The sequence below is a fragment of the Paroedura picta genome, chromosome 4 (assembly GCF_049243985.1).
Source record: "Paroedura picta isolate Pp20150507F chromosome 4, Ppicta_v3.0, whole genome shotgun sequence".
Lineage (NCBI taxonomy): Eukaryota > Metazoa > Chordata > Lepidosauria > Squamata > Gekkonidae > Paroedura > Paroedura picta.
Window position 1 is genome coordinate 48,165,301 of NC_135372.1, and position 27,254 is coordinate 48,192,554.

At 40.4% G+C, this 27,254-nt stretch overlaps 1 protein-coding gene across 8 annotated transcripts in view; it reads right to left on the reverse strand.

The window, feature by feature from the left end:
- KCNT2 (potassium sodium-activated channel subfamily T member 2) overlaps window positions 1-27,254 on the reverse strand; it is a 274,796-nt gene that overhangs the window by 147,143 nt on the left and 100,399 nt on the right. For all 8 annotated transcript variants that reach the window (XM_077332711.1, XM_077332710.1, XM_077332706.1 and 5 more), the window contains exons 3-8: window positions 21,135-21,234; window positions 13,765-13,821; window positions 12,449-12,497; window positions 7,736-7,795; window positions 4,569-4,643; window positions 3,152-3,235 (exon numbers count right to left, since the gene is read on the reverse strand). In XM_077332711.1, coding sequence (XP_077188826.1) covers window positions 3,152-3,235; window positions 4,569-4,643; window positions 7,736-7,795; window positions 12,449-12,497; window positions 13,765-13,821; window positions 21,135-21,234 — 425 coding nt within the window. The remainder of the gene's footprint in view (window positions 1-3,151; window positions 3,236-4,568; window positions 4,644-7,735; window positions 7,796-12,448; window positions 12,498-13,764; window positions 13,822-21,134; window positions 21,235-27,254) is intronic.

Below are 27,254 nucleotides of genomic sequence, written 5' to 3' on the forward strand. Positions count from 1 at the left end.
GTGAGCTAAGCAGTAGCAACAATATCTGAGCTAGCAAGGGGGTGATGGTGAGTCTAGCACAGAACAGTGCCCCAAATCAGGGTATACCACTTGCCAGTGGGAAAGAAGGTGGTAGTCGAATGAGGCAGCCATTAAGCACCCTGTTTTGGGGATAGGAGAGAGCCCTACAGCCAACTTCACTAAATGCAAGCTGCAGATCTGATTTATACATGAACTTGTTGGCCATCTTTTTGTTGGGTTTTCAACAAGACTCACAAAGTAACTTTTTCACTTTTGTTTTAAGCAATAAAACCAACTAAACAAAACAGATCCTGCAGTAAGATGGGGAAACAATAAATCACAATGAACCCAGACTCAATAAACCAAGGCAGCAGTTAAGCCACCACAAAACACTTTAAAATTTAAGACAGCACAGAGAAAAGTTTAATTAGCTGGAAAGCCTTCTGAAGATAAAAAGCAGCCCTTAGTCTAACAACAGAACTGGCCAAGGAACAGGATAAACTATACCTCCCTTGGTAGACTTATTGCATTCAAAGTGTTTATTTTATTACTAAGGAACCACCAAAAAAGCCATTGCCTATGTTCCAGCAATCAAGTGTCAGATAAAAAGAAAAGGAACACTAAACAAGAAAGCATCAACAAAGTATATGAGATTGGGAGGAATGTATGGAAGAATACACCTCTTCATATACATGAGCCACGCTAAGCAGAATTATACCCTTATATTAGCTTGCTGACTTCAATGGACTATAAGTTAGCTTAGGATGGCACTGTTATTGCATTAACAATACCCTGCCCCTTGCATTGAAACTAGAAGCAATTAAGGTATGGTAGAATAAAGAATAATATGAATTTTGTTGTCCAAGCACATGGGAATGTGACCCAGAGAATTCTGCACCAGTTGAAGCTTCTGGAGTATCTTCAAGGGTATCCCCCAACAAAATAGGGTAAAGAACCCAACCAGCAATTACGATAATCAGAGGCCTTTCTCTGTGTGCCCCTCACACTCAAAAGCCAGATGGGTAAATACCAGGCCTTTGCTGAAGTGGTGCCCAGGGACTAGAACTCCCTTCCCTGCTGGAACGTGCCTGGTGCTAAAACATATATGCAGTTAGGCACCAAGCAAAAATCTTTTAAATAAAATAAAAACAAAAGACAAGCCAGACATTTCACAGCGTATAGATGAGAGTAACGAGAACGGAAAGTTCAGAACCAAGAGCTACAAAAAGGTTACACACAAAGCTGGTAAAAAGTACTGTTTTTAAGTTAATAGCCTGTACCTCACATTGCAACTGGAACCAATCAGCTTCATCAACTTCTGGACTATTTTTAATGTACACTCCTAGTTTTTATTATGTTTTATCTTGCCTTTGGATAACAAATTACCAAGGCAGCAAACAAAAACAATTACAAAGCAAAAAATTAAATTAAAATGACATCCAAAGAAAGACCAAAGCAATAAAACTATACGAACAAACGTAACTCACAAAACCCACACTTGACTGCATGTTTAAAATAGTCAGGACATTCCAAATACTCCCTAGGGCAGAACTGTTTTTTAGGTGGCAGTTCTCTACCAGAAAATGCCAGCCTGGGTGAATGTTTAAACCAGCCGTTCTCAATTGTTTTATGATTGGGAAACCCCTCAAACATTCTTCAGGCTTCGTGAAACCCCAGAAGAAGCATGATCATACAGAATACGGTTGGGAAGCATAGCTGTGTACACACCCACCTAGGGCCCTTCTTTTTCCCATCCCCTCCAGGCCCATCACTGGCCATTTTGGGAGGGGTGGGCAGGCTGACATGACCATACATGGTCATATCACAATACATATTTAATACATTTTTAAAATATATATTAAAATTAGTTAACTCCCACCCATTCAAGAATCTCTTTCCAGGGCCATCAAGAAACCCTGGTTTAAACTGATGGTTCACAAAAAAACCTTTTCTGCTATCTTGTAGCTCAAACAAATTAGAACATGCAGTTCCTTAAAATGAGGTGCCAAAGTGGATATCTAGAGACAAGGATAGAGACAGAAATACTATTGGAACAATTTGATTTGAAATCTCCCCGCCACAAAAACTAATATGGGTGGAACCAGCCATGGTTGGTGGTTCACATTGTAAACTTGGTATCACAAGGATCTGGTCATGAACTATTGACAACACACTATGTACTATGTATCAGATAATTATATATAAGGCAGAATCCAGGGCAGAACCCCTAAATCACTTATGCTTTCATGGGAGTAGATGGTCCATCAGTTCATCCTTACAACACCCAGATAATAATGACGATTTTTCCCATTAAACGTATGAAGAACCGAAGGGAGAAAAATAACTGGGGCAAAATTGTCTGGGACGTCTATGATTCTAACACAAGTTTGAGTTCAGGCCATAATTTAAACCTCCTGCAGTATTTCATGGCAATTGCCTAAGCTTGCTTTTGCTCCAAGTCATTATACATTGCCTGAATTTTGCAGGATGTTCAGCCAGTGGTACCAAGAATTTCAGTTGACAGCAGCAATATTTCAACACTGAGCCTATGCCTTCTGTTGCATATGTTTACGACTCCTCTTAATTTTGCCACTTGATCAAGCACACTAAATTGAAATAATTGGACCATTGCTGTGCTGTGGCCACATCCCCATACTCTGCTCTTCTTTTTTTGTTGGGTCTTAATGCCAGGTATAATAGCTATTTGCAAAGCTGTGGCCTCTAGGGTTCCTAGCTCAGCAGCATGAGTGACTTGCTAGTTATTTGGAACTAGGAAAGAAGACCTGTCAACGGGATTAATGCTGGACCAATGGTTTTATTATAAACACAGACAATGCATTTGGATTCCTAAAAACCTGAATCTAATTAAGCTACAGGGAGGTGAAACAGAAGGTTTGAAATGCCAACTGTGAAACAACTTCAACACGTGAAAGGCAATCCAAAAAGCAATTAAGCTGACATGCTTGGATTTAAGCCAATTTACTCCCACCGGTTTTCAGCCACTCTGCACAGACTTAAAACTAAACCCTGTCATTTGAGCAGGGAGTGTATCAAGCTTTTATGTTCACTTATTTTTGCACTGACCCATACAGAACAGTGTAAGCAGGCACTTTGAAAATGAATTCCCATCTCACTACTCCGTTATACTCACAATCATGTTTTCCAAAGCATGCTTGGCAAGCCAACAATTTAAAAATACTGGAATAAAGAGGTTTCTTAATGAAGGCCAAAAAATCTGAAAGAAAAAATGATACAGAAAACATGTATTTTAAACTTTCACAGAAAAAGCTAGTTTATTTCTTAAAATCTTCATGTATTCTCTCTGCTCTCTCTTAACACCACTGATTACTTCTGATTAAAACTACAATCCGAAGCAGCTTTACCAGCTAGAAGCAACTAATATCCTGAAACTTCTTATTTCGGGTTGCAGCACCTTCCATGAGAAAGGTATCAATGTTGGGAGCTCCTTCCATAAGGAAAGACAAATGCATCATGTACAAATGCAGTCATCTTGCACTTGATTCAGGCTGAATTCACTTATTATGAAGACCTTGTGTCTCCCATATATCCAGATGTGGGATGGTGGGTCCATTCTTGGAACTTAATTCCCAGGCATGTGTAGGTCTGATCTGGACTGAGTCCAGAATGCACAGTGAGAAGGGGCTTACACTTTCCTCTCACACCATTTTCCTGACCTGGTGGCCTTGGGAGCCATAGCACATCTTGGAATTAAGTTTTGAATGTGGAACTCTAAGAGCATGTGTAGAGGAAACACATGGAGGACACAGAGACTGTTTCATGAGAATTGTTCCCCAATCTTTCTGACAAAAGAGCACAACAGCCAAGTCATTGTAAAAAATCAGAGCCTCATTTTCTCCCCTCGACACACAGATTTTTAAGGGCAGGTTTTTTTTATTTGGCATAGGATCTAGTGAGCATGTATGTATATAAAGTATAAAAACGAAGTTTTCGTAACTATGACCACTTGGTAGTTTTGTCCCACCTACAAATTCATGTAGTTTATAAAGCAGGGTTATTTATCACTTGTGCTTGATTAAACATCTACATTTTAAGCCCATAAGTTTAAATAAATTAGCATAATAGCTAACCCTCAGTACGAATAATTTTTGAGATAATGAAGGAAGTAGAAGATCACAATACCATCTTTTATCTAGTTCAGACTAGATACTGTACAATAATTAAGTAAAGGAAGACAAACCTTGTCCAAAGGCTCGCAATATGAAGTTACAATGTAATAAACAAAAGCTACAACTCATTGTTAGGATGGCAAATTAAAAACTAAATGTTAGAACAACATAACAGAACCAAAAAAAGGCCTTAAGACATATATCTCAGCTCCACCAACTAACATTTCCTCTAACCAATTACAACCCAAACTTCAGTTGATTATCTATCAATTAAACCAATTCTAGCTTGCATCTCTAACAAAAATACTCACAAACATCATCTCAGTTCTTTTAAAGAATGGAACTAGTCTTTGCACTACTGTAAATGACTAACCAGCCAACCCAAATGTTCAGATCACAGAAACACAGATGGACACTTACTGTAATAATGAAAGGAATTGCATTGATAATTTCCAATAAGAAGGGAATTCGCAAAACTTGTTCCCACATGTTTCCCTTTAAAAAAACAACAACAAAACACAATATCAATAATCAGCTGTTGTTTCTATGCTCAAATATTTTGTATGTAATGTACTACAAAAGTATACTAGTATGCTTGGTACAACAACACTGGACTCACACTCAGAGTATGAATGGCACATCTTAGTACTCCTATCAGTCAAAAAAGTTACAAATATTAGTTCTTTGTAATATGACATCAGCAAGTACCCACCTGTATTTTATGACATATATACAGTATATACAGTACGTGAGGGGTTGACTGTTGATCATGTGTATAACTTTTGGGGATTTTTGCCATCAAGTCACAGCTGATTTTTGGTGGTCCCATCGGCTTTTAAAGGCGACAGTGATTTGCCATTGCCTATCTCTGCATTACAACTTGGACTTCCTTGGTGATTTGCTATCCAAATGCTTTCTAGAGTTAACCCTGCTTAAGTTTTGAGATCTGATGAAATCAGGCTAGCCTGAGCTATCAATGTCATATTAGTTATATTAGTTACTTATATATATATAAGTAATATTCAGGAACTTTGGATCCTCCTGTCCCCCATCCCAGTTGGCTCAGGCTTCCCTCAGCAAGTATACACTTTTTAACAATGCGTCATCCTCTGAATTGACATATAGTAGTCAGTATGCAAGTTGTGTATTACTACGTCCTAATCAATGTCACTGGTGAACCTTGACAACAGTATAGGGCTGAAACTATGGTTTTTGGTTTGTCTGACATATATTCTTACCTTTTAAGTAATCTGCCTTTTCCTTCTCCCCAAACCCCTCAACTATTTCTGATGTCATAGATCTTTTCAATCAAGGAGTTGTTCCACTAAGTAATTAACACACCAGTTTGACTGTGATTATATTATGCGTGAATATACAAAGCAAATTATGTCTTCAGCACTAGGCAACTGTCTAAACCATAAAATGGGACCCCTAAGTATTATTGCCAATAGGCACAATCCACATGAAAGATCTCCCACTCAGGCCCCATAGAACTGAATGGGAACTGCTGAGAATTTCCATTTATTACAATGGGGCTTGCATGAGGAGAATGTACCTTGCATGGGGGAGACTGAATTCCTGTTTTGTGCTACAAACAAAGCCTAAATACCACACTATCTAGAAGTTCAAAACCACTACTTTAGGTCTATGAATCAGCAAGAAGACAGGGACCATGATAACCCAAAGTTCCGCAGCATAGGGAGGGAGTTCCCTATTAGGAAGTACTCCCAAACACGTCATTATCCTGAAAAATGCAGAGCACTTCTTAGTAGTAGAGACAACAGAATAGCCTCCATGGTCATAGAATTATGCATGCACACTGGACTCCATATAGGCCCACCATTGGAATAAAACAAAGTGAGTGATAGTTTAAAAATCAGATTGTGTCCCAAGTGCAGCAATCAAAAAGGCAATTTGAAATGATCCATCAACAATCCTTTTTTCTATTCCAGTAAATGTTGACTAGTCCTCTAGCACTATTTGCTGCTCTATAGAAAGGAAGGGGGGGGGAAGAAAAGCAGGAGAAACTATCTCTGTCTCTCTCCCCCTCTCATACAAACCTGGTGCTCTTTAGCATCAAAAATTTCAGACAGCCTTTCTAATTAGTTTGTCATCCCAAGCCAGTCTAAGTGACAAAGAGTTGCTTGAGGCAAGCCCTACTCAAGCATACCTAATGCTATTTGGAAGGGAAAACATTTATTAGGATTAGGTTTGAGGCTTATTGCTGGGTATGGAATGCTAGGGGAATTATTGCATTATTGTTCATCAGTCCTATATTAAGCCTTAAATTTATTTAATGCGCTAGGGTGGGAGGGGCAGACTCTTATTCCATTTTATTAGAAGCAAGGAGTGATATTATAGTCAACATCTCACAAGCAGGAATCAGCTCTACCAAGAGGGAAGAGTTGTCAACTGCCCTACAGTATCCCTTGGCAAGATCTAATAAAGGAATTCCTAGTGGTTCTGGCATTTGTTGATAGACAATGTTTGGAGGGGGCAGGGGCGACATCCTGAACGTTTAGTGCGATGCAGTGCATATAACATTGGTAGATAATGCTATAAAATGTTGCAGCTGTGTATGTGGTTCAGGACAGGTAGTTTAAAGAGTAAGGGTTGGAGGGGGGGAAATGTGTACCTGTTAACTAGAGGGACTTTGAGTGAAAGGATGAGAGAAATAACCAATAAGAGTGAACCAGGTAGATAGATACACAGATGCTAAAGAAAGGTGAACATCTAAGCAAGTTTGTTTTAAATATTTTTGATAGAGTGAGGCTTGCTAGTTAGGGTCTTTACAAAGTGAGGTTGGCAGGAAAAGAAATGATCAGTGATAGGATAAGGAAAAGAAAGATTTATAACATATTTTGAACACTATGTTTTTATCAAATAAAATCTGTTCTTATTTATACAGTGTCCTCGGCACTTCTGTGTCCTCAATGACTCTACTGAACCCTAAGATGGCTTCAGGGGTAGCACTCATGCCAGTGAGCCTTAGTCATCAATGGGGATCCAGAGCAGTGGTTCTCAACCTGGGAGTCAAATGACCCTTTCACATGGGCCGTGGCAGGGCAAGCAGCCTGGCTGGGGGATGTGTCTTGCAGGGTAGATCGAGATAGAGCATTCGTCTGTCTGGAACTGTGGAAAAGAGCGAGAGAGGCATGGTGGGACAAGAGGCAGAACTGAACTGAGAAACCCCAGGAAAAAAACCAATGTATATACAGTCATGAACAATGGATCTTTATGCCATTGGTCAGTTTTGGTTTAATTTCTGTGAAAGAATACTTGCATAATTACATGGTTGGGGGTCACCATAACACAAGGAACTAGATTGCGGCAATAGGAAGGTTGAGAACCACTGATCCAGAGTAATTCTAATGACATCATAGTTCAAGGGAATTCAAACAGGCAGGGAAACTCAGTGTGGGAAGCTTCACACCTGGGATCATCACTGCCTCTAACAACCTCTTTGGAATGAAATTTAAAAACTTTGCAAACATGCTTGTCTTTTAATTAGGTGAAACATGGACTCCCACTGGAAAGAGGATCAATATACACTATACATCTGTAAGGAAATGGCTATAATTACTTACTTTATAGCTCAGATAGCTCAGAAGAATAGTTTCCAATAGACTTATCACAGCTACTGACACCTAAAGAAGTGACACATATAAAATCATGTTCAGTATTCAGAGGACCAAACAAGCATGAAATTAAATTATGAACAGGAACCAGTTTAGATATTTTTCAATCTACCAATTAAGCTAAATTTGAGCCTTTTATCTCTTCTTCGGAGGTCTTCTCCTAAGAAAAGGCCTACTGAATCAAAATAAATGTCCATTCAGTCTAGCATTTTGATTCTCAAAGTAATCAACGTTCAACTGAAACACAAGTAAATCTGCCTCTGCATGGTAATGAGTCCAACATTTCACATGTTCATGTTCTGCAGACAAGTAGTCACTATTTGGGCACTGTCATAGAATCATAGAGTTGGAAGGGAATCACGGTCATCTAGTCCAACCCCCTGCACAATGCAGGAACTCACAACTACCTGCCCACCCACAGTGACCCCTCCACCAAAGATCTCCAGAATCCAGCCTGGCGTGGAGGAAATTCACCTACTATTCTACAGTGGTGATCAGCAATTCCCTGGGTCTGCAAGGAAGGACCACAAGAGACAAACACAGGCACATCCCTTCCTGCCCACTCACAATCTACCTAAACTCATAAAATGAGCATTTCTATCTAGCCCCTGCTTAAAAACTTCCAACGGAGGAGAAAATCTGCAAGAAGTGTAGATATAAAGTAAACGAAAGAGCTAATCCATGTAGTATAAGGAACATAAAATTTGTCTTGATGCATCAAACCATGATTCATTTCTCCAGCATTCCAACTCTAACAGTAGTGAGAAGCTCCACGCAGGATACGATACAATGGCTCCCCAGAATCTGCTAATTAGATGCTAAAAGCCACTGATAGACTTGCCTTCTGCAGTACATATGGTAGCTCAACACATGAGGGAAAATGTGGGAAGAGTTTCCAGCAACAGATTACAGATGGATCCTACAATCTGTCAGAGAAAGGGACTGACAGCAGCTAATCCCCCTAGACTTCCTTCCATCAAACAGCCATTTCCAACCCTAAGAACGTTTATTCCCAGGTAGTGGGATGTTGTGGGGGTCAGGAAGCTGCTATGGGTAGAGTGAAAACTGTTCCCTCTTGACTGAAAAAGAGCTTGAGAGGAGGAGGAAGGCTGTGGTTTTGTCATATTCTCACTCTGTTATTGCAGCTTCCTGACTCATGTGGTTATTACTCCACATGAGTTCTGCAAAGCTGGCAATGAACCTTTCCATGGCCAGATACTGGGGAGGGAGCTGGTGAGATCTGGGATCCTTGCACAGCTCTTTCACAGCCCTTGAGATAGATTCAACCCTTATAATTTTTAGGCCATTCCTAAACAGGCATACAAGATACTCTGAACATGAATTTAGATCTGCTTGCAGAGTTCTAGTAACACCCTCCATTTTCACATCTGATTATACAATGGGTATCAGGGATTTGAAATCAACTGCATTTTTAAATACATCTAATGGGGACTTCCAGATCATATCCAAGGCAAACAAACCAATCTAGAAACTACTAAAACTAGATAACTTTGGTAGTCATCAGTTTAAATTATCATACTTACTCTTGGTTTATAGATAAGGTTATTTCAAGGTCTCGGATTCAAATTTCTGAGATTAATATACCTCAGACACTTTAAACTAGTATAACTCTTGCCAATTTGAAAACAGCTATAAAAAGAACTAAATGGCTTAAAATTACTGCGTGCATTCAATAACTACAGGTTATTATAAGAACTGGTATTTGCAAAAGCATTTTACTGAGTCTGGAATTTTGAATAAGATTAGCATGAGAATTTCTAATTTTAAATAAATGTCAGTTGCTAATGAAAACCCAACATCCTGGCATAATAAAGATTCGGAACAGATATTACAGGTTGAGATAAAGTATAAAAATAACAGCAGCACCAGGAAACCATTTCAATGTCTCCAAAAATGCAAAACTGGTTCAGGTTGAAGTGAATCATATGATGCAGGCATCCAGGCACTCAGCATGTTCAAATAGTTTCATAGAATAATAGAGTTGGAAGGGACCTCATGGGTCATCTAGTCCAGGGGTAGTCAACCTGTGGTCCTCCAGATGTTCATGGACTACAATTCCCATGAGCCCCTCCCAGCGTTTGCTAGCTGGAATTTTAGTTCATGGACATCTGGAGGACCACAGGTTGACTACCCCTGCACTATGCATTTGTGATGACAAAAACCCTAGAATTCTAAATCCCTTCAACTTCATGATCTGCTTACTTGCACTGCTTGGGGAGGTATGCACTTTGTTTTGGGAAAGGAGGTCCAGCAACACTGTCTTCTGTGGTCACATCCTCTTCTACAAAACAAGCTCATTTGCCAAGCAATTGAAGTGACCATCTCAACTGTTCACTGGGACTGACCAACATGGCACATGAGGCTTTTAAGTAGACGGATAGGACTTGGAGACACCTGACTCATCTCTTTGTCGCTCAGCATGACAGAGCTTCGGCCATCCCAGACACATTCTGCCCAGATCACCATTGGGATCAGAAACCAGTTATGCCTATGAAGACCTAAGGCAGGGAAATTGTGTACTCTCTGTCTTCTGTTTGCTGAACAAATTGACTCCCATGGCTGTGCAAAACTGCTAACCTTTTAAAAAAATAAATAGATCTTTCTTATATGGACTTGGCAAAGGGCAATAAAACCCCCAAGGCTAGTTTCATGTGTTCACTGAAGTCTTGGACTTGTGTTTTCTGAAGATCAAGCCCTCACCTGTGGCAAGCTACCTGTACTCTACCCTCTCACCAGTGAAAATAATTTTCCCTACTTTTTCAAATATAAAAACTGACAAAACAGAGAGTGTTCTACACTTGATTAAGCAGGAAGATAAGCACATTTTGATAAATGAATTTTATTAATCTGCATCTTCAGAAAGGCAATCCTGGGATTCCTCCAACCCTGTTTTAACTTGGCAAGTCTCTGAGGTCTACAGAATGTGAATGTAAGCCTTATTTCATGGGTAGCTAGGAACCAAGATACTCAGCCTATTCATCTTACTTTCTGCATTATAAAGTGGTTTTACAAAAGTAACACAGGTTCATGGCTGTTATGTAAAGGCCACTGAATATTTGCACAATCCCCACTTGTTTCAAAGAAGTTCCAGAGAGGATCATGGCAAGTTTGGCTATGATTAATATTTGGGCTAAAGAAATCCTATTACTGCAAGAATATTTTTATACCAATGACCTACATTCCGAAGACAAGAAAGCTCAGCCATTAGGTTTTTCAGTGAGCAGACAGAGCTCTTTGTAATTTATCACACAGTATTCTGGGCTTTGAACTGTGAAAACATTTGTTAAAAATTGTACATGGAAGCCAATCAATAACAAGGATGATATTGTGCAATATTATAAAAGTACTATTTGTACCAACCATTAATCACTATTATCTGTAGTACTTCTAGTTTACATTCAAAATTCACTTCAAATGCAGTTCAGTAACTCTTTGCTGGCTCATAAAGGGTGGTTCTTTCCCATAACTGGGAGCTCCATGTCAAAAGGTGAACTGTATGATCAGGGGCCACTATGTAGTGCTAACTTCCTTCAATAACTTCTCTGCTTGGCTTAATGAAGATGTATGCCCACCCGTCTACCACATGAAAATGACAACCCCCTGGTTACATAGGAACAAGGGCTTACTCCAAAGGGAAGTTTTCATGCCAAATTAAGCAGTATTCAAACATCTTTCAATAACTCAGATTTGAGTCCAAAGTTCCATGCAGAGAAATCCTGGGTTTTTCAGCTCTCCTATCGAAAAGAGACCCTTGTTCCTCCCAATGTATCACAAACCAAGGATATTCTCCCTCAGGAGACAAGAAAACAGACATTCTTCACAGAAAAGATTTCAGAGTTTGTGTCCAAGAGGATAAATTTGGAAGCATCATGAACAACTGGTTTGTCCAGTCCTGGGATACATATAGAGATCCCCCCTGCCCCCATCAACACTTCATTTTCCTGCCATTTGCTATTCCCATGGAAGAAGGCTGAAGAACAAAGCAAAAGCTAGATTTTTTACACCTAGTGGCCAAAAAGTGGCCAGAACTATTTGCTAGAATCATAACAAGCCTTCTTCCCATGGAAGAAAGCTTTTTATCTTCAAAGAAGAACAAAGCAAAAGCTAGATTTTTTACACCTAGTGGCCAAAAAGTGGCCAGAACTATTTGCTAGAATCATAACATGCCAAACAAGAGGTAACATTTTGAAGGCCACTCTCTACTTCCTACAAACAGCTACTGTGTGTGCTGAGAGCTCAGCGAAGAGAAGGGAGGAAGGGAAGAAGAGGAAAACAAGATTGAGCTGGTAGCTCCTAGGACTTTGGTTTGCCTTTTACCTGAATAGATAGCATGGAGTGAGGGATGACATGGTACAAGGATTGAGGAAACTTCAGATTCAATGTGACATGGGTGGCCACAGTTAACAAAAGGAGGAAAAGAAACTCTGGAACCAGCCCTGTAAGGAGAAGCTTTTTCACTTTGAACATGGCAATCTTTGGTTCCCAGCCTTATTCTGCAGAACTATTATTTATTATGATGCTGTAATTCAGATTTCTCAATGTTGACCTTTCCACTGGTTTGTCAACTGAGTTGCATTCCATGTCTTGCAGATGTTACATAATTACATTCAAGACCTGTAGAAAACTGAAATTTTGAATTACCTGCAGTCCCCATAATGGCAAGCTTCTGTTCACCCAAATAATAGGCCTCCTGTTAAAATGCAGGAACAAAATTAATGGGACACACTCATAAAATGGCATTTCAGAGCATACTCTGATGTAAAGTAACTCTTATAAGATGCATAAACAAGCATGGCCCTATGTAGGAATAAAATACCCATTCCTTGAAAGGGTTTCAATGCCTTCCAAATGTTTCTGCTTTAACACAGTATAAAAATGTCAGCAACCCAAAGCCAGGACTTGAATGGAGTCAATATAACATTTATCACACTTCCCCCAACTTTATAATGACAGAAGAAAGTATAATCAGCAGAATTTTCCTTCTGCCTAAAAGAGAGCGCAAGGGAGAAAAAGAAAATGTTCCCTAATCCATGACAAGCAGTAATATGGATTAAAAGAATAGGGCTAATAAGAACAGAATAATAAATAAAAATACAGTAATAAACCAGTTAAAAACCAGACCCCCCTCCGCTCATCCTCTTAAACATCTTCCACTACCTAAGGGGGGGCCAAGGGGGAAAAAGTTGGGAGGCTCATTTAGCTTCAAACACATAGCTCTTAAATTTATTTTTATATATAATATTGGGATTAATACTCCTACTCTCCCAGCAACCTGGCTCGGGGTGCCTTACATAATTTTACAATCACATTACAACTATATATAACTTTATCCATAAATACTTAAACATTAATACTTTAAAATCCTAAAATGAACATACCAGCTGATTTGCCATCATTTTGTTCTCACTACCACGAATCCAGTATTTGCAAACTTATTTGTCTTTTTTTCTTAAGCCAGACGCATCCAGTAGCTATTTTTAAGGAGCAAAATTCCTTGTAGAAATGATTCCACATTATTTATGCTGAGGCCCCAAAGGCAACCTGCTAAATCTGTGTTATTCAATTTAGAGCTGGTGGCTGGGGCATGAGCTGCAGCAAGGCCCATGAGAAAGGGATGCGCCTGTCTTCAACCTTGCTCTCATGGAGCTTCATGCTCCAAACCTTGTAGAAACCTAATATGGCAAATATCTGTTCCCTCTCTACTCTTTCAGTACTAGTTCCACTGTGATATTTACACAAGAGAAATCCCTGATAAGCTGTGGTCATGAACATTTATTTTTTGTACCAATTATATTTTGCAGTAGATGCAAATATAATTTACCTACCCAAAAGTGCAAAAGTGCAGCTAACTCAGCAGATACGTGTTATTTTCTTGTTTTATTTTGACCAACAGAAACTCGTAACATCTAAATGCAGAAACATATCCCAATTACTGCAGACACAACCTTAAAACGTACCAGTCTATTGCTGCAGGAATGTAGCTTTGATTGGAACAAGCCCGATTTAATTCCTTGCTACCAGATATCCATGATGCCAAATGTTAAAATCCATTTTCATTTAAAGTAACATACCAGCACAACAAATGGTATTATGGTTAAAAGGGAGAGAAAAAGACAGACAAGATAATTAGCTTGTTGTAACAACACTCTGTAAATAGCTGCAAAATAATATGAAGAGCAATCTAATAGCATATTGTTTTAGGCAGATGAGTAGTTCAAATATGAAAGGTATTAAATACACACAGAAGAAAAGACACAGTTAAGGTCTGTTCATTTCAAAAAATACATTGTCATAGATACCAAATAAAAACAAGATTTTAGACAAGATAGCATGAGTCACATATGTATGCCCAGCTTTCATGGACATGCAGAATGTGGCCTTGGGTTCCACATTGTCTCCAAATACGCAGAGAGGGAAGAAACAGATTTTATGGGATGGGAAGATCAGAGGTGGTATCAGATCCTGTAATATCTCATGGGAGGGCCCCATGAAGTAGCAAACCAAGAGTTGCTCAAACTACTGAAGATACAGAATTGTAGTACAATCCTTCTAAATTTGCTGTAGACAATAGTGTATTTGAAGGGTGTAACTCTGCTTAAGATTGCACTAACAAAGTAAGATGTTATTTGGTCTTGCTGGATAATCATGCAGATGTCAAAATTTAGATTTTCTTGGGCAGAAATTGGCTTGGTTGTTCTTGTTTGTTTTTTCAGACCACGTGAACTATCTGTCTCAATGCTGGATTTGGGAAGGGAGATAACTGACAAGCTTTATGCATGCAGAATGTCAACATTTACATTGCCATAGGTTCTTTATGGAACCACAGAAGTTCAGCATTCCAGATTCAATTTAAGGTACTGTTTTTCACCTGTAAAGCCCTATACAGTTTCGACTAGCATACTATACAAATCGCCTAATCTTAAATGGACCTACCCAACCCTTCTAGTCACCATCAAGCAACCTGCTTCATGCATGCCCACCATCTTAAGTTAAATATGTGGCAATGTGAAAAAGGACTTTCTCGGTCATGGCACCAAGACTGTAGAATTCCTTCCCCAGCGATATGCATCTTTTCCACTTTATCATTGTCTTCCAATCACATTTGCTTAGCATTCCCTTGCAGAGGCTCTTCCCTCTTATGCCATTTTGGCATGTTTGGGTGGAAAGGCAGCATAACAATGCTTTAAATATATAAAAATTATTCTTTGTTTTGGCAATTTGTCATATTTACCTTCAACCCAAGGTGATACTAAAAACCCTCAAGTAGTCTTCTGGCCTGGATTTTAAGATAAGTCAGATAACTCTCCTGTCCTGCCCCACACTTGCTGATGCTCTGGTTGCCTTCTATCTTTCTCTCTCCTTTTTTCTATGACAGTGTGGGCATCTCTTTGTCTCTCTCTTCCCACTCCATTTCCAGCATTTAGAATGCTACTCTGATAGACTTTCAATGGCCTTGGAACACGTGGTTTACCCAGGGTACCTAAGTAGAGTAGAAGTATTCCAGAAGCCAGGTCACCGAAGAAAGGAGGGAAATAATTGTGACCACAGGGTGGGAGGCAAGGCAAAAGAAAGAAAAGAAAGTAAGAAAGAGAGAGATAAAGCGAGCACAGGAGTACTAGTAACAATCACCAAGTAACAAGGTTTGGAAACTTCATGGTCTGGGACAGAAATGATGAGTCAATTAACAACCCCTGGGAGACTGATACAGAGAGGTATCCAGACATTCTATACTTTTGCTTCTAATTGCCAGTCCTGACCCTAATTGAGCTTGTGGGAGTTTGCCCTTATGTAGATAATAAGCATTCACCTTCCTTCCAAGGTGTCTGGGAGCATTTGTAAATTAATGACTGTGCAAGTGTTTTAATGTCACCTGATCCAAAAGCACTGCATAAAACCCAAGTAACATTTACATGGGCCTCATTAAAGCCAGTGGGTCATTTTTTAAGGATTTTTTTTTATTGGTTGGAGCATTTTCTACAATAAGAACTTTCATAAGTGTGTGGCAAAAATGATTTACTGCATCCTGGGCAGAAGGATGAATAAACATCTTGTATGTGGAGACCAACTGAATAGTGAGCTGTATAATGTATTTAACGACAACAATCAAAAAGCCCTAGTATAATCCAGAGCAAAGAGACAAGTAAGCTGATTAATGATTTCAAATAAAAAGATTGCTTGGAGAAGGGAATTATATTGACTTTCAACCAACAACCATATTGTTTATTTGAGTATCAACGTTTCTAGGATATCTCTAAGCCAAGTGCCAGCTTTGCAGTCATACTGCCTCAACTTTTGATTTACAGTGTTTATCTGAAATGGCTCTGTAAACCTACTTTGCATGGTGACCAGAGCCTCTGCAAATAATAATTATCTCACATATGGGTGTCATGGAAATTGAGCACTGGTCAAGGAAAGGTTAGATGTGATAAAACGCATTGATTCATGGAGGACTCCAACAAATGCATCACTGAGAATTCTGTGAACAGAAGTCTCTGTTGTTTTTTCTTCTTCTTTGCTTTACCGAAACAATACCATGGTAGTGCAGGAAACATCAACTCACAAATGACTTATGGCGACCCCATAGAGTTTTCAAGGCAAGAGATTTTTGTTTATCTTTAAATGTCTTTATGCTGTGTACTAATCCATGACCGACTTTTAAAATTTAATTTGGAGGATTTTTATACTGCCCCTCTCAGTAGCAGAAGAAGAAGAAGAAGAGTTGGTTCTTATATGCCGCTTTTCCTTACCTGAAGGAGGCTCAAAGCGGCTTAAAGTCACCTTCCCTTTCCTCTCCCCACAACAGACACCCTGTGAGGTGGGTGAGGCTGAGAGAGCCCTAATATTACTGCTCAGTCAGAACAGCTTTATCAGTACTGTGGCGAGCCCAAGGTCACCCAGTTGGTTGCATGTGGGGGAGCGCAGAATCGAACCCGGCATGCCAGATTAGAAGTCCACACTCCTAACCACTACACCAAACTGGCTCTCACTATCTTGGGGCACTTTACACGATATAAAATCCAATAACTCAATACAATTAACAATCAAAATTTAAGATATTAAGCAATTTAAAACTACAATGATCATTGTTGAATCAGCAGAGAATAATGATGTAGCCAATCGAGTAAGAGTAAGAGGAGGAGGAAGAGAAAGAGGAAGAAGAAGAGTTGGTTTGATATGCTGCTTTTCTCTACCCGAAGGACTCTCAAAGCACCATACATTTTCCCCACAACAGACATCCTGTGAGGTAGGTGAGGCTGAGAACAGTTTTATCAGTGCTGTGGCGAGCCCAAGGTCACCCAACTGGCTGCATGTGGGGGAGTGTGGAATCAAACCTGATTCACCAGATTAGAAGTCTGCACTCCTATCCACTACACCAAGCTGGCTCTCTTGGAGAGAGACCCAAGATTTAGATCTCATGTTATTTGTTATCTAGCTGGCCTCAGCCATAAGCCCAGTGGAAGAGCTCCTTTCTCCTTATATTACTGGTAATTACTGGTCTGGTAATTTCCATTTCATTTTGTGATGAAGTGTGCTATGCACATGAAAGTTTACAGCTTGAATAAAATGCTGTTGGTCTTAAAAGGTGCCACTGGACTCACAGTTTGTTCTGTCCTTATATCGTGACTCTGGACTTCCTTGGTGGTCTCCAAATCCATATACCAGCCCAGGCCAACTCAGCTTAGCTTCCAAGATATGACAAGACTGGGCTAGCCTGGGCTATCCAGGTCAAGGCAATAATACCATAATAACAATCATAAAAATCCATCAGTTGCATTGTGGACAGTGAAGACATACAAAATACATATATGCATGCACATATATGTGAGCCTAGTAGCTTGAAATTTAAAAGTTGATGGATATATCTTTGCTTTTAACATATGTTCTATGTGTGAATCATTCAGTTGAAGTAAGCAGGATACAGGGCTCAAACAGATGCAACACTGACAATCCAAACTCCCACTGTTTCCTTTTCTCTATAATGCTAGCTGTCTTCTAAAATTGAAACCATTAGACTTAAAAATTGTAAAAACAAAAGAAACCGGAACAAAACCAAAGAAAAGCATGTTTTCTTTTGGTTTTTCATTATAGGCTGTTTAGATAGGGAATATGATTAGCATTCATATTAATTACAACAATTACAAAACGCCCCATTTTCATAGTTATTTTAATTACTAATGAAAGAAATGTACAAATTTATGATGCAATGCAAAGGCTACAAACACCATGCTAGACAAAAAGATATCCAGAGATATTCAAAGCTAAGTATCATAGGAACACATCATCAATTCACATGTGCATTTGTGTGAACCTATAAACTGTAAGGGGGAAAAAAAGGATGAGAACTGAAAACTTTAGCAAACTACATTTGTACCATGTCCAAACTTAATTTTAGAAAACATCCAAGTTAAACAAGAATGTGTAGTACAGTCAACCCACAGAAAAACAAAGTGAAATGGAGAGGATCCACCTGTTACCTGCTAATTTGGAGGAATCTCACGCCTACAAACGTTTGTGCTGCTCGCTGACAAGATGTAGCATTTAATAGGAGAATAATGTCAGTTTTAAAAATGTTCGCTCTAACTAGATTTAATGGAGCTCATTTTGTACTCAAGCAACCTGAATTAAAAACTCTTGACAGTCTCTGCAGACATGTTCTTAGGAAACACAATCCACTTTTGGGAACACACAAAATTATCTGATCCATTAAACTAAGGACATGTATTAGGACACAAATGATACAGAATGAAATGTTTAAGAGATTTCGACATTGTTCCTCTGGAATTACAGGAACAATGGTCAAATACAAACAGTGGTCAACTAGGCTGAACTCCTTGTTCAGAAGCGTGAGGGAAAAATTCACTAAAAATATAACCATTTCTCAAATGCTCTAATTCAGTTGAAGCCAACAGGTTCACACCAAGAGTTTGTTTTACACAGTGGTACATACAGTGGTAAACTATTGTTAAATATTAACTAATGTTAAGATTTAGATGAGGAGATGGGGCTTTCTGCTCTTTACCACACCCAAGAGTTCCCACTGTTTTGCCATTATCCTACAAGGCAATGAGCTATACTATCTAATCTCTGAATGAATAGACAGCAAAATGGAAACAGTAGTAAGTATACAATTATTGCTTAAACATTTATGTTCTTAGAAAGAAAATGCCTGCTCTTTTTAAAATACTGTCCCATATACCACTCTAATGGCAGAAAGCAAAGAGGAACCAAAGAGCCTCTTGATGCGGGTGAAGGAGGAGAGTGCAAAAGCTGGCTTGAAACTCAACATCAAGAAAACGAAGATCATGGCATCCGGCCCTCTCAATTCCTGGCAAATAGATGGGGAAGAAATGGAGATAGTGACAGATTTTATTTTCCTGGGCTCCAAGATCACTGCAGATGGGGACGCTTGCTCCTGGGGAAGAAAGCTATGGCAAATCTAGACAGCGTCCTAAAAAGCAGAGACATCACCCTGCCAACAGAAGTGTCTCTAGTCAAGGCTATGGTCTTCCCAGTTGCAATGTATGACTGTGAAAGTTGGACCATAAGGAAGGCCGAGTGTCAAAGAATTGAGGCTTTTGAACTCTGGTGCTTGAGAAGACTCTTGTGAGTCCCTTGGACTGCAAGGCAAACAAACCGGTAAGTCCTAGAGGAGATCAGCCCGGACTGCTCCTTAGAAGGCCAGATCCTGAAGATGAAACTCAATTACTTTGGCCACCTCATGAGAAGGAAGGACTCCCTGGAGAAGAGCCTAATTCTGGGAGCGATTGCAGGCAAAAGAAGAAGGGGACGACTGAGAATGAGGTGGCTGGATGGAGTCACTGAAGCAGTTGATGCAAACTTAAATGGACTTTGAGGAATGGTAGAGGACAGCAAGGCCTGGGGGATCATTGTCCATGGGATCGCTATGGGTCGGACACAACTTCGCACCTAACAACAACAATATATATGTGCGTCTGTGTATGTATATCCTTAAAACTTAGTGGCTCTTTTATATATTTCTGCAGAACCATGGTGGGTGGAGCGTGTCCGAACTCCATTTTCAGCCGGACCCACCAAGCAAGTGATATCCCAGCAGCATTTGAAACCACCTTCTACTCCCTGGAGTTTCATTGCCCATTTCTTCTTCTGGTGACTGCTCAGTCTTTTTCTCTGCTGGTCAGATGCTGATGTGTGGATGCTAACCCCAGACAAGTTCCTTTCAGAATCCCAGGACCATGAACAGGATTTCTGAAACTTCATGGTCTAAAACTTCTTAGTTCTTTCTCACTTCTTGAATTTTTTAATTCTTTTTCTATTCTTTTTCTCATACCATTGTTAATGGGCTTTTATTGATTCAATGATAATTTTTATATTATTTATTTCATTTATCCTTTGTTAAGGGGGTTAACCTCCCCCCCCCAGTGCCCCACCCTGCAGAATCCATATATTTCAGCTGGAAAACTCTCCAGAGAAATCAGTGTTGTACCCTTGTGCCACAGAGTGGTAAGCGGCAGAAATGCTGTCTGAAGCTGTCTGTCCATGAGGCTGGGAGTTCAGTACCAGCAGCCGGCTCAAGGTTGACTCAGCCTTCCATCCTTCCGAGGTCGGTAAAATGAGTACCCAGCTTGCTGGGGGGTAAATGGTAATGACTGGGGAAGGCACTGGCAAACCACTCCGTATTGAGTCTGCCATGAAAACGCTGGAGGGCGTCACCCCAAGAGTCAGACATGACTCGGTGCTTGCACAGGGGATACCTTTACCTTTACTGTTCTTTGTGTGTGTTCTTTGCATGTGTTCAAAAAGCTGTGTGGCACATTACCTGACGAAGAAGTTGACTATATGAATCAAAATACATAGTGCTTCACAAAGAATTAAAAATCTCCTTGCCTTGGACTCACGATCCATTTTGTTGTTGTTGTTGACCAGGGGAATGAACAACAGCTCCCATATAAGGGTTTGGGGAAAATATTTTGGTCATTTCTTCATGGCACAGGCATTCTACAGTTGTGACAACACTCCGCTAATTCGTGAAAAGCTTGCAAGAACCGAATGACAGATGGCTCCTCCAAAAAAATGAACTTTTGTCTAATCTGTAGCTGAGTGTGTTTCACAGTTCTTGTCTAATAGTAGATGACCTCTGATTCTCAACAAGCTAGCTATCCATCAACAGCCTGTTTTTTTTTATAATACGCATGATTAAAACAGGTGTTCTCAACAGATGCCAACCAGAAATCTGGGTGACTCTAAGAAAAACAGCGTAGGCCGCGATCCGGAGGTCATTCAACTAATGTCAGTGATACAGTTTATGAAACATTTTTGTGAGACAGATAAAAGAAAATAACATTACCATCCATGTTCTCGAGAAGGGTCATCCAACAGTACTCGAACTATGTACAAGAAACAACTTAGCAGCTTGAGTGAAAAATTGAACAAGCGTATTCTGAGGCCTGTTTAAAAAGAAAGAAAGTTAATGAACGATTTGACTCTTGCATTCATATTTACTATAAAAAACAGCAAAAAACATTTCCTCAGGCACAGAAGGAAATGACATAAAGCACAAATATTCAAATTCAAATTAACGCCTGGATGAGGGCAGCCTATGAAATATTGAATTATATTCATTCTAAGTGGAAGCTGCATAGTTAGACCACTTAAAAATCAGATAATTGAACACTGGTGCTGAATGCATAATTTTATATCTAATGCCATTTGTCAGAATAACATAAATTATTCAAAAAGCCGCATCTGAGCCAGTGTAGTGCGGAAGCAGACAACTCTGGAGACTGAAGAATCCCATTTTCAGCTTCTTACTCATCTTTGAAACCCAACAGGCACTCTTGTGGCAGTCCCAATCCCTTACACTAAAGATGAAGATTTAAAAAGTGGCAATATATGCCAACCTGGACTCCTTGGAGGAAAGGAGATGTACATATTCAGTAAGCAGAAGGTTCTGATAATGAATACTACAGTGATTTGAGCATTCTAACATCATGTGCCCATTAATATATGTGGCGGCTTTTGGTAGAACCTGGAAACCATCAATGGAATAATCCTTGAAATATTAGTTCTCTTTTTTAAAAAACAAGAAAACAAACCAAGATCTAGAAAGGATTCTTCATTCTAAAACAAAATTACTAAAAACATAGGTGTTCAGAAACATCTCTGCAAAAGAGTCTATGGGGAAAGAAGATATATCTTCCAAATGAGATCCAAGCAGTTGGAACACAAAGCTGCTGTTGTATTAAGTATTTGTTTTCAGTTCTGGGACTATTTCCTGTAAACTACTTTCATCACGTTGAGAATGTGCATATCCATCATCACCCACTCAAGTAATTTCAGGTCACTCCAAATTAGCAATTGATCTGGCAAGCAATCCAAAGACATAAGCCCACAAGTAATTCAGGTTTTTTATCCAATATACAGTTAGTAATGGCTGAACTAATCTTGGCTTAATTCAGCAATGGACTCTGCAAAATCTGCTTCTCCCCTCCCCCTAGGAAAACAAACAAAATAATGCCAGTTAATCTGGGCCTACACACTGAATTTCCACTGGAAGGATAACAGGGTACAACTCTGCATCCTCCTGGGAGCTCTCAGAGAATAATATCAGAAGCCTTGAGCTTGTTTGGAGGTTCTAGCAGGGGAACGTAGCTATTCTATACCCTTGACCAAAGAATGGTACACTCCTATCTGGGATGGTCATCCCCTTCCACCAAGCACGCAGCTTTGGGAGGGATGCACATACAGCTGTGAGGAAGGTAGAAGACACCTGCCTAGCCAGCCAGATCAGCTGAATCAACCCTGGCAATCAATAGGGTGACATACGTTGCAGCCTCACATCCATATCAGAAGTCTATTCTTTGTATTGGTGTAACAGTACCCTCCAGCAGTGGAAATCTGAGCTCTGACTGGTCAAAGGCTATCCAGGGCCCTTGATAATGCAAATCCAAATGATATCCCTAGTGTGGAAACAGCCTGAGAGCAATTTGTGATGAAGCATCAAGGACATCTTATAAGACATATATAAGATGTCAGCCCAGCACAATTGTTTAAAACAATTAGATTACTGACATCCATAGGATAAACTGGATATCAGTTGTGAGGCCTTTGTGAGCTATTTTGTGGAGAAAATCTTGCTGCTTCACCAGACCTTTCCCACCAGGTTTTATGCAGAAGGTGAACTAGAGGTAATCTCAGAGTCCTCTTTTGGACCACTTCAGTCTGCTCTCCTTGGCAGAAGTAGACAAAGCCCCGGTAGCAGTCCAGCCAATCATGTGTTCTCTTGGCCTGTCTCCCTCATGGCTGGTTAAGGCCAGCAGTGAGATCTCTCCAGGATATTATCAACCTGGCCCTGACCTCAGGAACACTCTCAGAAAAGCTGAAAGATGCAGTGGTGAAGCCTTTACTGAAAAAGCAGGAGTTGGATCCCACCAATATGGCCAGTTACTGCCCAGTCTCACATCTAGTGTTTCTGGGCAAGGTGACTGAATGGGTGGTGACAGGACTAGGGATTCTTGGAAGAAACTTCAGCACCCAGCCCCTTCCAGTATGTCTTCTGGCCTGGCCATGGGGTGGAGATAGCTCTGGTCACCCTGATGGATGATATCCGGAGGAAGCTGGATCTAGGTGAATCGATGCTGCTGCTCTTACCAGGCCTGACAGCAACTTTCAACAGTCAATCCCAAACTATTGACTCACCATCTAGACGAGACAGGAGTTAGAGAGACAGCCTTGGAATGGCTTAAATCCTTTCTCCAAAATCAAGGTCAGAGGATGGCAGTAGGGCAAGATATATTCCAGCATAAGGCCCTGAGTCTCCTAGAGAGCCATCCTTTTCCTGATGCTATTCAATATCTATATGTGCCCCCTCATCCAGCTGATATGGGGTTTCAGGCTGGGTTGTTTTAGTCAGTAACCTTTTATTGGCATAAAATACGTATAAGACATATAAAATAGGGTTTAAAATTTCAACAAAATAATAAAATAGGCCATGGGGTTACATAACCAAACAGATCTTAAAATGATTAAATAAACTATAAAAGATAAAATACAAGGTAGGCAGCATATTATAAAAGCATCTTAGTTAAAACTCTGGCAACTAAAATGGTTACCTCTGGGTCTTTGTCAGAGAGCAGAAATTGCAAGGTCATAGATTTACTTACAGAAGGCTTGTTTCCCAGCAAAGCAACAAAGCTGTCATCCTGACACTGCTCATATAAGGGGCAATCTAACAAAATGTGTGAGACAGAGTCAGGGCAGCCAGAACCACACGGACAGAGTCTCGCATGGTATGGGATACGGTGGAATCTTCCCTCTAAGACCTTTGAGGGGAAAGCTTTCATTTGTGCCAGGAGAAAAGCTCTTCTCAGGGGTGGCACATCAAGGAGATGCAAATATGTAGGCATAATATTTCTCTGCATAGTGATGCCAAAGAATGCTGGTGAGCAGACTCGAGGCTGAGTAGGTATGAGTTCCTGCTGGGTTGTTACAAGTATACAGATGGCATCCAGCTATTCCATCAACACCCCCAGACAATCTGGCCAGATTTTGGGGACCATGTGGGAGTGGCTCAAGTGGAGTGGCTGAAGTTGAATCAAGCCAAGACTGGTCCTGTGTCTGGGCCAGCAAGTATAGGGGCAGGGGATACAGCATCCAACACTTGATGGGGTACCCTTTGTACCCTTCTTTAACAATGGACCCTTCCTTAACAATGGAGGCCCAAATCATGAAGACAGTCTGCCTGAGATTTTCTCATCTGCATCAGGCAAGGCAGCTGGTACCATACCTCTCAGAGTCAGACCTAGGTAGGGTGATCCCTGTGACAGTCACCTCTAGATTAGACTTCTGCAACTCACTCAACACAGGGCTGCCTTGAGACTGTTCCAGAAACTCCAATGCAGCGTCACAAGTCCCGTCAGGGACTCAGTGGAAAGTACACATAACACCAGTGCTCACCAACTGTATTGGCTCCAGATGGGAGACCGAATCAGGTTTGAGATGCTAATGCTAACCTCTGAAGCCCTCAATGGTCTGGGACCAGCATATCTGTAGGACCACCTTTCCCTTTATAACCCTCCATCTTCTCAGGGTCCCCTGAGCAAAGGAGGTGAAGCTGGCCCCAGTGCCAGGACTTTTTTGATCTTGATTCTGGCCTGGTTGAATGAGCTCCCAAGAGAGATTAGGGCCTGGGAAGATCTAAATCAGTTCCACAGGCCATGTAAAGTGGAGCTACTCCACCAGGCTTATGGTCATGGTTCCACCAAGGAAGGCTGGCCTCACTGATGGGAGGCGGGGATGAGAGGAAGACCAGGTCCTGTTATACCCACTGTCTGGGAATTTAGCCAGAGGTATTAGCTATAGTTATACTGTGATTGTTGTACATTTTTAATCTCTTTGTGTTGTTTTAATGCTGTTACACACCCTGAGCAATATGGAAGGGCAGGATAAAAATAATAATAATAAAAATAAATTATGATTTCTTCCATTGCATGAATGGGGAGTCAAACCTGCATTTCCCAGTTCTTAGTCTGATACTTTAAGCACTACAGAATGCTGGCTCTGGTGATGAAACAGCATGCTGGAATTTGATGTTTGTTTGTTTGTTTTTGCTGCCATGATTATATAGACGAAATTAAATAAAAGAAATTTTCCACTTTCTGTGTTGCTTTTCTGGCCACTGTGACCAAGTTTGGGTTCAGTGGCAAACTTTGTCCTATTATTATTATTATTATTATTATTATTATTATTATTATTATTATTATTATTATTATTATTATTATTATTATTATTATTATTTTGATTTATTTCCCGCCATTTCCAAATGGCTCGTGGCGGGTTACAGTGTCCTAAAACCCCATTAAAACTCCCATTAAAAGACTTAAAAATATCACAGCATGGCGACACAATAATAAAATCCCCTTCCTACCCCCCTTCCTAAAAAAAGGGGGGGTGGAGGAGAAGGAGGTCAACAGTGTTCAAGAAGAAGCATCAGGCAAGGCAGCTGGTTCCATACCTCTCAGAGTCAGACCTAGGTAGGATGCTGGATGTGTTGCCAGATTATCCACTCTGAATCTTCACCTCAAGAAGCTCTTGAGTTTTGCTCCACACTCTTGTTCATAAAAGGAGTAAACACTCCCAACTTCACCCTTGCTTGTTGGCTTACAGCACCACAGGCCACTTCAACTCAGAAAACTCAGTAGGTAGGTAGGTAGGGTCCTACTCCTTCAAACCTACAAAACTACCCATTTGAATCTATTTTCTGGCCCTTGTTATTATTCGTTTTTATCCATGATTATTCCTGAAAATAATTTTGATATATAGAGGAGAGACCCTGACCTGGATCGCTCCAGCCTAGCCTGATCTTGTCAGAACTCAGAAGATAAGCAGGGCTGACACAGAGGCAGGGAATGGCAAATCACCTCTGAATGCCCCTGCAGCTACTGCTCTTTAAATAAGCTCTCTCCCTTTCCAACTAGGGTTAATGCCTCAGAAATTCTTTTAAACAGGAGTAGTCAAAGATTACTGCGGCCATCTGCGGCCGTCCAGATCTGCGGCCGTCCAGATTTCCATGGACTACAATTCCCATGAGCCCCTGTCAGCAAATGCCGCAGTTTGACTACCCCTGCTTTTAAAGCTGCCTCCAGTTTCCCTAGAATCTGGGCTCTGAAGTATTGAGGCAGTTGAACACTTGTTTAGAAATCCATTAGGACTCTCTCCTTAATTTACGAGACAACCTTACAACAATACAATCCGAAAGACACTTTCTTGAGAGTGATCTCATTCAGTGGACTTTAGCAGGATTCTAACAACACTTTAGAGTGGTCCTGTTACTTTGTGTACTGTTATTTACTTCTTTCCATTCATCCTGCTCTGACCAAGGAAATAAGTGTGCCAGGAGTACGGCCTCTATCTTGCAAGCAAGTGACATTTCAGGCTGGGGCGTCAGCTTCAACAATTTGAAAAGCATAGCTTTCGAATCAAGAAACCACTGGAGCAAGTAGCCAGGTTCCCACTGCACGTTCTCTGGTGAAAAGTGGCTAGCTGCTTCATCTCTCAAAGAACAGTTATTGAGAAGGAGCCAGGAGACAGCTTCAAGCCACAGCTACCTGTGGTGAATGTGACCATGAGTAAAAGAGGATGAGAATGAAACACCTCCTGGGAGGTATTAGACTCCGCTTCCTGTGACTCTAATTAAGAACAGGATGTCTCCAGTATACAGTTCTCTGCCTTATTTCCTTCACCTTATCGAGCAAATGCTTCCTATTCTATCAAGAATGCCATCTGGCACCGGCAACTGATGAATGCTGAGGAATTTATAATGTATTAGTAACAGGTGCCATTTGCCCCTTTCCCTGGTGTTTTCAACATGTTTCAGATCAAACAAGCAGGAAGGGAGCCTGGACAGTCACAAGTGGAAGGGACTACACCACTGAGAAATCCCACGTAAATTAGTGCAACGGCACAACCC